Consider the following 13,964-nt stretch of genomic DNA (forward strand, 5'->3'; position numbering starts at 1 on the left):
TGCACTTACCACATCTTCTTGAGATGGAAGAAGTGCAGCTATGTTATCAGCTGACAATGCTAGCCACTCATCTGGCCCACTTACCTCAAACACAGCTCCTGCCCCTACTATCATTAGTAGTTAACATGAGTTTTTGTACCAAGCTTCTGGTTTTAACACATGGTGAACATCAACAGGGGTTGACACTAAAATCTACCACATTGTACGCAGCTTAGTAAAAGGGCCCTACCGTCTTTCCGAGAGGAAAAGAGATATTTGATCATAGAGACAAACCATAGGGAGGAATGGGACAGAATTAAACAGATCCCTGACAAAGCTACCAATGTACACGAGGGAAAGTGTTTTCACAAATCCATGGGAAAAAGAAAGTTTGAGGATATCTAGCAAAAGTCAAGATGTTAAATAGCAGTCCTTTTTGGAAGAGAGGGGTTCTGTTCAGTGGTCCTTAGAAACTCTTCTGAATACCAGTGTTGTAGAGTGCAAAGATGGATGTAGCATCCCCTAGCTGTTTGCCAGTGTGAAAGAAAAACTATCCACAAGTATTGGAAAGGACTTTTATGTGTACACTGTAAAATAGCTATCAGGGCAACAGTTTAGGGGAAGAATGGAAAGTACTGAATGCATGAATTCTACTATAAACTCTGTAAATTCAAGCAACCAAATTGGGACGAGATCTGCAGAGTGATTTGCCTTTTTAGAACAGAATAGCATGAACTGCCTATAGTTTTTCCCTGGAAAAAAAAGTTCACTTTTTATCCTCCTGACCTCAGGAGTCAACTACTCCGTTTGACTTACAGTCACAAAAACTCACTATCAAAAGTCTTACTGAAATATTTGAATAAAACTGATTAGTAAGGAGATATTTGTGTTCTGCTTCCTAAACTTTTAAATTTTGTGGGTATTTTTTTTTTTTGCCTTCCTTTGGAGACCTTGCTAACATATGATAGAATAGAGAAGAGGTGATTTTTAAAAAAATGTCTGTTTTAAGGCCCATGAGGAGGCATTTACAGCCATCTATTTTACAGCAAAGCATTGGAGGTGACTTGCACAGAGTGGCAGTTATAACTCTTAAAGGTAATGGTACCACTTTAAAAGGTTAGATGAGGGACACAGTAAGAGAAGTGGTTTTGAGCAGCAACGTACTGAGCTGGAATTGCACCCTGTGCGACATGCCCTCTTGTACCCCCACCCCACACACAGTGCCATGGCCAAGAAGAGGAGACAATGGATGGTGAGCAATTTTTACGCCCCTACCTCCCTTGCACTTTGTGTGGCTGCACCACTCACATAGCCCTTGGTACGGCCCTGGTTTTGAGTTTCATGGATGAATTTATATGTACATCTACTGAAAGTGGACAAATCACTGATGGAAAGAATGGATGGGCCATTTTGACTTTTATCAGCCATCATTTACTATATAACTATTTAAACAGGTGTAGCGACTGACACATACAAACATGATAAAAGCCATATGGCCTATCCAATCTGCCCATCCATGCCATCTAGTATCCCTTCCTCTCCCTTAGAGTCCTATGTACATATCCCAAATGTGACTCCCCCAGGAAAATGCCTCTGCTGTAGGCAGGAGGTGGGAGGATTTTCAGGGGTCACTATAATAATAGGGGCTGGTAACTCTGGCCTGCTGGGTGGATATAGGGGAGCCCAGCCTCTGGTGGAGGGGAGGAAGAATGGATAAAAGGGACTGTGAATAGTGGATCAGGGTCTCTAGTTGTCTTACCCTCGCTGAGACCCTAAGTACCAAGGTGGATTTCTGGAGCTGAGCAGGTGAACTTTGGTGTGGCTGGTTGTTCAAACCTCTGCCAGGGAGCAGAGGGGTTTTGGGTTGGTTCCCCGTTGTGGGGAACCTCGAGAAGAAAGGAGTGCCTGGTGGAAAAAGACACCCCAGGCAGAAGCTTGAAAGACTACTTCTTGTATCAGGCCTGTTATGATTCTGTTTGAGACAAACAATATTGAATGGGTATTGGACTCCTTGCTAACACTGTGTACGATTCTTATTTTCTATTTCATATGTATGTTTTGTTTTTACTATTATGTATGGTATTTTTGCACCCTGCTCAGGATAAGAGTGAGTTAGAATTAATACATTTCAATTTCAATTACAGTTCCTGTTGAGACTGCTGGTACTTATTTGAAAGTAGACCCTTGCATCCCCCAGGATTGGATTTTCTTTGGACCGGCCTGCACCAGGCTTATCTAAAGTACAACCTGTTTTGTGAATCCTGGTCCCAGGTATCTTACCTGGGGAGTTTAGTCAGCAACCCTGACTGAGGGGTAAACCAGGGTTATACAAGCTTTCTTAAATTCAATACATTCGTTGTCTCCTCCACCACCTCCACTGGGAGACAGTTCCACAAATTCACCACCCTTTCCATGAAGAAGTATTTCCTTAGGTTACTCTTATAAAGATTATGGAACACATTGATAAACATGGTTTAATGAGACAGAGTCAGCATGGATTCAGCCAAAGGAAGTCTTGCCTCATCAATTTGCTTCATTTTTTTGAAGGCGTGAATAAATATATAGCTAAAGGTAAGGTGGTCAATGTAATGTATCTGGATTTGCAGAAAGCTTTTGATAAAGTTCCTCATGAGAGACTCCTGAGAAAATTAAAGAGTCACAGGATAGGAAGCAGTGCTCTGGTGTTGATTAGGAATTGGTTATAGGACATAAAACAGAGGGTAGGGTTAAATGGCCATTTTACTCAGTGAAGGAGGGTGAATAATGGTGCCTCAGGTATTTGTACTGAGACTGGTGCTATTTAACATATTTATAAATGATCTGGAAATCGGAATAACAAATGAGGTGAGTAAATTTGCAGATGACACAAAATTATTCAAGGTTGTTAAAACACTTGTGGACTGTGAAAAATTGTAGGAAGACCTTAGGAAATTGGAAGACTAGGCATCTAAATGGCAAATGAAATGTAATGTAGACAAATGCAAAGTGATGCATATTGGGAAGAATAATCCAAATCATAGTTACCTAATGCGAGGGTCCGCCTTTGGAGTCAGCACCCAAGAAAAAGATCTAGGTGTTGTTGTATGTTGTTGTAGACAATACTCTGAAATCTTTTGCCCAGTGTGCAACGGCAGCCAAAAAAGCAAACAAGTTGCTAGGAATTATTAGGAAACAGATGGTAAATAAGATCAAAATATTATAATGCCTCTGTAACACTCCATGGTGCGACCTCATCTTGAGTATTCCATAGTAACTTAGTACATGATGGAAGATAAAGAATGGTCCATCCAGTCTGCCCAACAGTCACACTCATTATCAAGTCATGATTAAACCAGCAATGAATGTGAAAGATAGAGTATTGCCAGGAATGGTCATGAGCCTGACCCAAAAATGAATATTTGGGAAGATCACTGTATATTGTAGTAGGCCATACAGTATGTGCATTTGTGCTGGTAATTTGCTAGCTAAGCATAAATGAGTCTAGCCTTACCGGTTTGTCATCTCTGAAGAAAAACACTCTGTTCGCCACCCCCCCCCCCCCCAACCTCCAATAACCTGCAACAGATGATTGGTTCTTTGGAATTTGCTGTTCAAAGCATTTATATTGGAATAAGAACAGTACTTAGGAAATATATTTTCGATTGTACTCAGCTGTTCTGTTTGAAAATAAATTGCCACTCTTTTGAACTGCTTTCCCTGTGACAAGCCTGAATTCTTCAAGAATGATATTGTGATGACCTTTCTTTGCTCTGTTATAGCCTGTGACACAGTTAAGAATGCAGACTCTCCAGATTTGCTCCAATTAACCAACTTTTAGATCTGCTTCAAGAAGACTCAGCAATTCCCTAATTGCCCCAGTAGTATCTAAGTGTAACATAATGGTGCTCATTTTCAAAGCAGATAAATGTCTTAAAATGCCTTTAAAAAACATCTACTGTATATGCTAAAAATGTCCAAATCCTGATTTTGGACAGTCAGAATTTGGACATTTCACACCGTAGTTCATCCAAATAGCAAGGAGACATGTTGAGGGTGTGTTTTGGGTGGGACTAGAGAGGGCCCAAAAACAGAACACCCAACAGGGATTTTCAAATGGAAAGAAACATCCATGTCTTTAAAAAAGGGCATTTTAATCTAGACTTGTTTCAGGCGTAAGTTTTTGCGCCTAGAATTATGCACCTAATTACGGACTTATGCTAGTAATATATAACAGCAGCTACATGCAATATTTTCGTTATAGAATTGGCATTAAGGGTTAGATTCTATATATGGTGCCAAAAAAACCAGCACTAAAAAAGCGCTATTCTATAAGCCATGCCTAAAATTAGGAATGGTTTAAATAATAGCACTTATGCCCTGGAATCGTACCTAATGTTAGGCACAGCCATTTTTATCAACTGAAATGTGGTGCAAATGTACATACCTATATTAGCGCATATCCCTGTTATTCTAATACAATGCACTTTAATTTTAAAAACCCCAGTTCCACCCATGACCATCACTTTGTCTTAAAAGAAAGATACTTTCTCTTCTTTGCTTGGAGGAGAAGTAGCAGTGCTACTGACCTGAATTTGGTGTTAAGGTATGAGGAATGTAGAATAGCTGCAAAGGTTACTAGGGCAACCTGATTATTGTGTTAGCTTCAAAGGGTCTGTTGAAAGCAGTGCCCTTAGAATGAAAACTATATAGAGAGGAACCAGCTTATAATCGAAAGTGATCGCCGGCCATCTTCCGACACAAATCGGGAGATGGCCAGCGATTTCTTAAAAGCGGCGAAATCGGTATAATCGAAAGCAGCATTTTTTACAGCCTTGCCGCTTTCCCGTCGCTTCACCAGCGAAAGTTCAAGGGGGCGTGTAGGTAGATTAGCAAAGGTGGGACATGAGCGGGCATGGGCGTGGCTACCAGGTGGCCGGCTTTCGCTGATAATGGAAAAAAAAGCGGCGTTAAGCAGTATTTTGCCGGCTTTACTTGGTCCTTTTAATTTCACCACCAAGCCTCAAAAAGGTGCCCCAACTGACCATATGACCACTGGAGGGAATGGGGTATGACCTCCCCATACTCCCCCAGTGGTCACCTACCCCCTTCCAAACTAAAAAAATAAAACTAAAAACCTTTTTTGCCAGCCTATATGCCAGCCTCAAATGCCGTACCCACCTCCATGACAGCAGAATGTGTTGTATCCTCCGACAGCCTTTCCCTGGTTGCGATGTGACTCTCGGGTGAGTGTGACACCTTTTCTGTTAGGTGCCCTGCAGAGTCACATTAGCAATGCATTGTGGTGGGTGTAGGGTACTGGGCTCTACTCCCATGGTGCTTTTCCCCCCTGATAACTGGGTCAGAGTGTGCCCTGTTTTGTTTCCTGTTGTAGTCCATGCGGTAGTGGCCATTTTTGTAAACCAGTTTTAGTTCCCTTTCCTGTGTAACCCACGTTAGAGAACATAGTTCTTACCTTGAATGGTGCTGAAAGAGGGCATTGTACACCACTGTGCCAGCTCTGACCTACTGCTAATCTTAGTACCAGGGGACTCTTTGCCAGTGGGGCACAACCTCTGATCTGCAGTTAACTGTGAGTAAACGTGCTTATTTCAAGAAAGGACTTTTTCAGAGAGATTAGTCTTCAGGTGTGAACTGCTGTGCCATACAGCAGCAATAAGTCCTAGAGGCTGTATGCAGGTCCCTGGAGCAATTTTAGTGGGTGCAGTACATTTGTGGGTAGTGGGTTTGGGGGGGGGGTTGGGGGGCTCAGCTCCCAAAGTAAGGGAGCTATGCACGTGGGAGATTTCTGAAGTCCACTGCAGTGACCCCTAGGGTGGCTGGTTGGTGTCCTGGCATGTCAGGGGGGCCAGTGCACTAAAAATGCTGGCTCCTCCCATGGCCAAATGCCTTGAATTTGGCCGGGGTTTGAGATGGCTGACATAACTTTCCATTATCACTGAAAAACAAACCCGGCCATCTCAAACCCGGCGAACTCCACAGCATTTGGCCGGGCTAAACCGTATTATCGGAAAAAAAAGATGGCCGGCCAGCTGTAGTGCCGCTGCCAACATAGATCGCCGGTGATCTATTTGGCCGGTGACGTTCGATTATGCCCCTCGAAAGGTCCCAGGTAACCTTTTTTCTGAGAATGTTTTCTTTTTTAAATGAAGACTGAACTAGGCCCTGCTGTGCCTTCTAGAGGCTGTCTGTTCATGCTATAGGCTGTGGCAGAAAGTACAAGTTTTAAAACTATAGGGAAAAAGGTATGGAGCCAAATTAATGAAGTTTGCTTTTTAAAAATTATGTCTTTACCAATAAACTTTTCAGAAAGAAGGTTGCCTATAACCTTGCCTCTCTATATAGTTTTAATTCTAAGGGAACTGCTTCAAACAGACCCTTTGAAGCTAACACAGTAATCAGGTTGCCCTAGTAACCTTTGTAGCTATTCTACCTTCCTCGCACCTTAATTATCCTTTCTGAGAGAAGAAGACATTTCTCTGGGTAAGTTAATTTTTTTTTTACTCTGTGCTTTGGTGATTTAAAGGTTGGCGTTAAAAATGAAATATTGTAGGTTTATTCATAGACAGATTTTTTTAATCTAACTTTATGAACTAGTATCCATACCCTATTCCCCATAGTTTTAGCCTATAGCATAAACAGATAACCTCTAGAAGGCACAGCAGGGCCTAGTTCAGTCTTCATTTAAAAAAAGAAAACTTTCTCAGAAAAAAAAAGTTACCTGGGACCTTTCCTCTCTATATAGTTTTCACTCTAAGGGAACTGCATCAAACAGAAAATATTATAAAGAATAAAATTACAGAATACATAAACAAGCATGGTTTAATGGGATAGTCAGCATGGGTTCAGCCAAGGGAAGTTTTACCTCACCAAGTTGCTTCACTTCTTTCAAGGTATGAATAAGCATGTGGATAATGGTGAGCCGGTTGATGTAGTGTATCTAGATTTTCAGAAAGATTTTGACAAAGTTCCTCATGAGAGACTCTTGAGAAAATTAAAAAGTCATGGGATAGGAGGCAATGTTCTTCTGTGGATTAGGACTCGATTATTGGAAAGAAAACAGAGGGTAGGGTTAAATGGCCATTTTTCTCAATGGAGGAGGGTGAATAGTGGAGTACTGCATGGATCTGTACTGGGACTGGGGCTATTTAACATATTTATAAATGATCTGAATATCAGTTTGATGAGTGAGGTAAATACATTTGCAGATGACACAAAACTATTCAAAGTTGTAAAAACAGAGGTGGATTGTAAAAAATTGCAGGAAGACTGGGCATCCAAATGGCACATGAAATTTATTGTGGACAAAGGCTAATTGAAGCACATTGGGAAGAACAATCAGAATCATAGTGACCTGATGCTAGGGTCCACCTTAGGAGTCAGCACTCAAGAAAAAGATGTAGGTGTCGGAGGAGTGGCCTAGTGGTTAGGGTGGTGGACTTTGGTCCTGAGGAACTGAGTTCAATTCCCACTTCAGGCACAGGCAGCTCCTTATGACTCTGGGCAAGTCATTTAACCCTCCATTGCCCCATGTAAGCCGCATTGAGCCTGCCATGAGTGGGAAAGCACAGGGTACAAATGTAAAAAAAAAAATGTAGGTGTCATTGTAGACAATATGCTGAAATCTTAGCCTATTGTGCAGCAATGGCCAAAATAGCAAACAGTATGCTAGGAATTATTTTATTTTATTTATTTATTTATTTACAACATTTGTATCCCACATTTTCCCACCTATTTGCAGGCTCAATGTGGCTTACATAATTCCGTAAGTGGTGATTACCAGTTCCGGATAGGAGAAATACATAGTTGGGGTAAAGGGACAAATTGGGTAAGGTTACAAGAGGAAGTTCATCCTATGATAAGAGCTAAAGGTAGTAATAGGTTAAACTTCATTCATGGCAAAAAAAAGCTTGAATAATTAAGATCATTAAACTGGAAATCAAGATAATTAGCAAAAACAGTTATTAACAATTTCCTAACAATTATTAGGAAAGGAATGCAAAATAAGACCAAGATTATTATAATGCCTCTGTATCACTCCATGGTGCGACCTCACCTTGGGTATTGTGTTCAGTTTTGGTCGCTGTATCTCAAAAAAGATATTGCGGAATTAGAAAAGGTTCAAAGAAGAGTGACCAAAATGATAAAAGGAATGGAACTTCTCCCATATGAGGAAAGGATAAAGAGGTTAGGGCTCTTCAACTTGGAAAAGAGACAGTTGAGGGTGGATATGGTTGAGGTCTATAAAATCCTGAGAGGTGTAGAACAGGTAAAAGTGAATCTATTTTTCACTCTTTCAAAAAGTACAAAGACCAGGGGACACTCAATGAAATTACAAATAGGAAGATATATTTTTTCACTCAAAGAATAGTTAAGCTCTGGAACTCAGTGCCGGAGGATGTGGTAACAGCAGTTAGTGTATCTAGGTTAAAAAAAAGGTTTGGACACGTTCCTGGAGGAAAAGTCTATAGTCTGTTATCAAGATGGACATGGGGGAAGGCACTGCTTACCCCAGGATTGGTAGCATGGAACATTGGTACTAATTGGGTTTCTGCCAGATACTTGTGACCTGGATTGGCCACTGTTAGAAGCAGGATACTGGGTTAGATGGTCCATTGGTCTGACCCTGTATGGCTATTCTTATGTTCTTATTTCTGCGCCCCCTTTTTCAAATCCCATGTAAAGTTCAATTTAATTTAATTAGTGCCAACAATTGCTTGTTAAAAAGCCAATTTTTGATGCTAATTATCTTGTTATTTAATTAAACTGCACGTGCAAATTGGGAGCACATCCAAATTTGTGCACATAATTTCTGACGACTTTTACAGAATTAGGTTAATGCCCAAATTTTTGGCACCTAAGTTTTAGTGCTCTTTACTGGATTGAGCCCAGAATGCCAAGGCAGGTAAAACACGTGGAGGGGCATAATCGAAAGCGACGTGCAAGTTATGTTGAGGATGTCCTTGCAAAACATCCCAATGGAGAGGCGGAGAAACCCGTATTATCAAAAAAGATGGCTGTCAATCTTTCATTTCGATAATACGGTCATCCCTAGACTTGGTCGTTTCTGATTTTCGGTGATAATGGAAACCAAGGACGCCCATCTCAGAAACGACCAAATGCAAGCCCTTTGGTCATGGGAGGAGCCACCATTTCTAGTGCACTGGTCCCCCTGACATGCCAGGAAACCAACCGGGCACCCTAGGGGGCACTGCAGTGGACTTCATAAATTGCTCCCAGGCACATAACTCCCTTACCTTGTTTGCTGAGCCCCCCAAAACCCACTACCCACAACTGTACACCACTACCATAGCCCTTACGGGTGAAGGGGAGCACCTAGATGTGAGTACAGTGGGTTTGTGGTGGGTTTGGGAGGGCTCGCTGTTTCCTCCAGAAACGTAACAGGTAGGGGGGATGGGCCTGGGTCTGCCTGCCTGAAGTGCACTGCGCACACACTACAAATGCTCCAGGTACCTGCATACTGCTGTGGTGGACCTGAGTATGACATCTGAGGCTGGCAAAAAATATTTTGAAATATTTTTTTAGGATGGGAGGGCGTTAGTGACCACTGGGGGAGTAAGGGCAGGTGATCCCCGATTCTCTCCGGTGGTCATCTGGTCAGTTCGGGCACCTTTTTGTGCCTTGGTCGTAAGAAAAACAGGACCAGGTAAAGTCGTCCAAGTGCTCGTCTGGGACACCCTTTTTTTTACATTATGTGTCAAGGACGTCCATGTGTTAGGCACTCCCAAGTCCCGCCTTCGCTACACCTCCGATACGCCCCCTTGAACTTTGGTCATCCCTGCGACGGAAAGCAGTTGGGGACGAACAAAATCGGCTTTCGATTATACCGATTTGGAGGACCCTGTGAGAAGGACGCCCATCTTCCGATTTGTGTCGAAAGATAGACGTCCTTCTCTTTTGAAAATGAGCCTGATAGGTTCCTACTCAGTAAAAGCAAAACAGCTTGGAAAATGTGCTCTTTTAGAATTATTGTACCATACTGCATTCCCCCCTTATGTGCATGTCCCCCCATATTGAAAACCATTTAACCGGCCAGGGACAGCCGGTTAAATGGCACTTAGGAGGCTATCCTGCGATAATCAGCGGAGCCGGCTATCCCCTGCTGAATATTCCCAGTTAGCGGCTAGGAGAAGATAACCGGCCATATTGCATGATCTAGCTGGCTATCCCCAAATATTCACCACATTGCCAGCTATTATAGGCGGCCACATTGGGCGCTTGAGTAGCTGGAATATCTTTGGCCTGTTTAAACTATATCAACATAGCTGGTTTATTTTAAACTGGCCAAAAATAAACTGGATATTCAATGTCGGTCACTGGACATGGCCCAGCATTAAATACTCGAGCTGACCTCCCACAGTCTGAATATTGGCCTCTATACTCTGTGTGTTGTTGTTACTTGTGTCTGTGCATTCCATCTATTTTATTGGGAACTGTCTTGATATTTGTTTTTTGAATGGCTATATCAAATTCCATTAAATAAAATAAGGGGCTCTTTTACTAAGCTACGGTAAAAAGTGGCCTGCGCTAGGCTAGTGTGGGTGCATGAAATTGGCACCATGGTGAGTAAAAAGGCCTTTTTTTAATGGGGCAGTAAATGGCCGTGTGCTAAAATTAAAAGTATCACGAGGCTATTTACTGCCTGAGCCCGTACTTCCACCTATTTACTTGGCATTAAGGGCTCAAGCGCTACTCACATGGTAATCAGGCAGTGCGTGGCAAGGTGGCCGGCACTGCCAATTACCACCAGGAATGCCCCTGCAATAGAAATTAGAAAATTACTTTCTATTATGGGAAACAGCGCACGCCAACTTCAGAATTACTGTTGGGCGCCCGTGCTACCCCGCTACCTGTGCATTAGCCCTACAGCTGCTTAGTAAAAGGACTCCTTAATGAATAAAATAAAATAGCCTCCTTGGAACTGCTGCACAAAGTTATGCCTGTTCTGAGGTAGAATTAACTATGTGCCACTAGGAACTGACACACAGTAGCACGCATTTTATAAAATACTCAGATAATTGATACTCACCTGCTCAGCCCATTCTCTATATCTGAGCACTTACATTTACACTAATACTACTTATTATTTTTGTAATGCCACTAGACGTACACAACGCTGTACACAAACACATAAGAGAGAGTCCCTGCTCTACAGAGCTTACAATCTATTCGACAGACAAGCAGAACAAATAATAAATCAAGGAGTTTCATTTATTATAGGAATGATTAAAACACTATCCCCTTAATTCTATAGATTGCGCTAAAAATTTGCGTGCACAAATTTGAATGTGCGCCCAATTTGTATGTGTAATTTAATTGCATAGCGAGCCAATTAGCTCTGATAATGGGATGTTAATATTCAATTATCAGCATGAATTGGCAATAATTTTAATAATTAAAATGTATACACTCATCTTTTAGTCGCTGTTCTATAAAGATGCGTGTGTAAATTTTTACGCATGGATCCAAAATGGAGGCATGGCCATGGGATGGTTAGGGGCATTCCTGGAATTTGCACGCCGTGTTATAAGAATTAGGCAGATCCATGCCTAATTTTGATGCAAGGATTTACATCAGATTTTAGTTGGTGTAAATCCTCGGCCTGGATCCCGGCACCAAACACGATTAACATAACATAGCACTTTATTCTTATAACCTGCAATACCTTGCAGTTCAATCTGGATTACATACAAAGAGACTGGACATCCCAGGAATTACAATAACAAAAGGATTAATCAAAAAGCCCAGTACATTCACCTTCCTAATTAAATATGTCTTAAGCAATTGTCTAAAATATACCTAACTTGACTCCTGAATTATCAAAGGGGACACTTCTTTGCCTAATTTTGCTGCCTGATAAGAAAGCAGAGAATCTATATATTTCTTTCTTACTTTACCCTTCATTGAAGGAAAGGAGAATAAATTTACAGGCCTGGAAGCACAAATACCGGTAGTATTTGGCAGAACGAAACATTGAATCAAATAAAAAGGAGCTAGACCATAAGACACCTTATACATCAAACAAGATAATTTGAACATAACCCTTGCAGCTACTGGCAACCAATGAACTTTAGAATAATATTCTGACAAATGTTCAGAATGTTTTAAAGAAAATATCAACCTTAGCGCAGTATTCTGTATTTTCTGTAACTTATGCATTAAGACTTAAGAACAGCCTAGATAAATAACATTACAATAATCCAAAGTGGTTAGGGTGGTGGACTTTGGTCCTGGGGAACTGAGGAATTGAGTTCAATTCCCACTTCAGGCACAGGCAGCTCCTTGTGACTCTGGGCAAGTCACTTAACCCTCCATTGCCCCATGTAAGCTGCATTGAGCCTGCCATGAGTGGGAAAGCGTGGGGTACAAATATAACAACAACAACAACAAAGAACTCAATAACAAAGCTTGAACCAGTAGCTAAAACTGATGGATATGAAAAAAATTGTGAATGTAACGTAATTCTCGCATAAGAAAGAATGTTTTTTTGTATCACATTATTAATCTGTTGCTTCAAAGTCCTCATAGAGTTCAGCATCACCCCCAAAACCCTCACTGAGGAGAAGAAAGAGTAAACCTGTTGACCAGTTACAATGTTGGACTCCATAGGCTCTCTGGAGCCATTGATGAACATGTATTCAAAGTGCCCAATTTGAAGCACCATTTATAGAATAGCACTTAGTGCTCATTTTGTTCAGTGATGATTTTTTGGCGTCATATATAAAATTTAGAACTATAGGTATTAAATGGGTAAAAAAAGGGTTAAGAGTTAAAAGCAGCCTCAAAAAAGTGGGCTTTAAGTCAGGGGCGTAGCCAGACAGCAGATTTTGGGTGGGCCTAGGCTAGAAGTGGGTGGGCACCAAGTGTTCTCCACCCCACCAAAAAAATATCTCAGCTGGTGGAAAACTGCTTCTCTTCACCTTGGCAGTCTGCAGTGGGCATGCGCTGAAAACTGAGCATGCGTAGGTGCCAGTATCGTGGAAAGCAGCATTTTTGTTACCATAAGGGGGAAGTCTTCAGCTGGCAGAAATTGGGATCCCCACCAGCTACCGCTAAATGTGTACTACTTTTGGGTGGGCCTGAGCCCTATGTGGGTGGGCCCTGGCCCACCTCAGCCCACCTGTGGCTACACCACTGCTTTAAGTGAGCATTTGAAATGGGCTAGAGATGGATCATGTCATACTGACACAGGAAGTCAATTCCAGGCATCCAGTGCATCAAGATAAAAAGAATGAGTCTGGAGTTGGCAGTGGAAGAAATAGTTACAGATAGGAGTGACAAAGTTCTCCTGAAGAGGTATAGAGAGGAGAGATACCGGGGAGCTGCAGAATGAATGCACTTGTAAGTCAGCATCAGATGTCTGAATTGTATATAGAAATGGATATGGACAGAGAAAAAAAGTGCACCTGTATGTAAAATAAACTTCTTTGGTCATACCACAGAAAGGCAGTATATCAAGCATCAAACTGTTGGGAGCAGGATACTGAACTTGATGGATCTTTGTTATGGCATTTCTTATGTTCTTCCTAATTCAGAGTTCTTTTGGAAAACAAAAACAAACAAACTTTCAAAAAATAGTTTAAGAAATAGTTTTTACCCTTTTGACCTTCTTTTCCCACATCTCCTTCCTCACCATAGAAACCTTCCAGTCCAGGTTCTCCATCAAGTCCATTCAACCCAGGTTTTCCCTATAAATGTTTTAAAAGAAATCATTAGATAGTGGAAGTACAAATTGGGTGCACACCTAATTTGAGCGTGCAATTTTGAGCGCCATATATAGGATCTGACCCTAAATGCAGGGCAGATGCTGGGCAGTGAATGCAGAAACTTACCGCACTTTGGGCATGAGCTCCAGGTGGGAGTGAAAAACGAATATATATTTGGGTGAAATACCATTTGTATTGTGATTCCTCCTCCAATGCACATCAGATATTGTTTTTTAGGTTCTTCCAAATAGCTTTCTTTTG

At 41.6% G+C, this 13,964-nt stretch overlaps 1 protein-coding gene across 1 annotated transcript in view; it reads right to left on the minus strand.

The window, feature by feature from the left end:
- Window positions 1–13,964, minus strand: part of LOC115464806 (collagen alpha-1(IX) chain-like) — a 97,033-nt gene that overhangs the window by 18,656 nt on the left and 64,413 nt on the right. Inside the window, exon 16 of the mRNA XM_030195166.1 lies at window positions 13,595–13,685. Within this exon, the coding sequence (XP_030051026.1) occupies window positions 13,595–13,685 (91 nt within the window). The remainder of the gene's footprint in view (window positions 1–13,594; window positions 13,686–13,964) is intronic.

This window comes from Microcaecilia unicolor, chromosome 3 (assembly GCF_901765095.1).
Source record: "Microcaecilia unicolor chromosome 3, aMicUni1.1, whole genome shotgun sequence".
Taxonomy (NCBI): domain Eukaryota; kingdom Metazoa; phylum Chordata; class Amphibia; order Gymnophiona; family Siphonopidae; genus Microcaecilia; species Microcaecilia unicolor.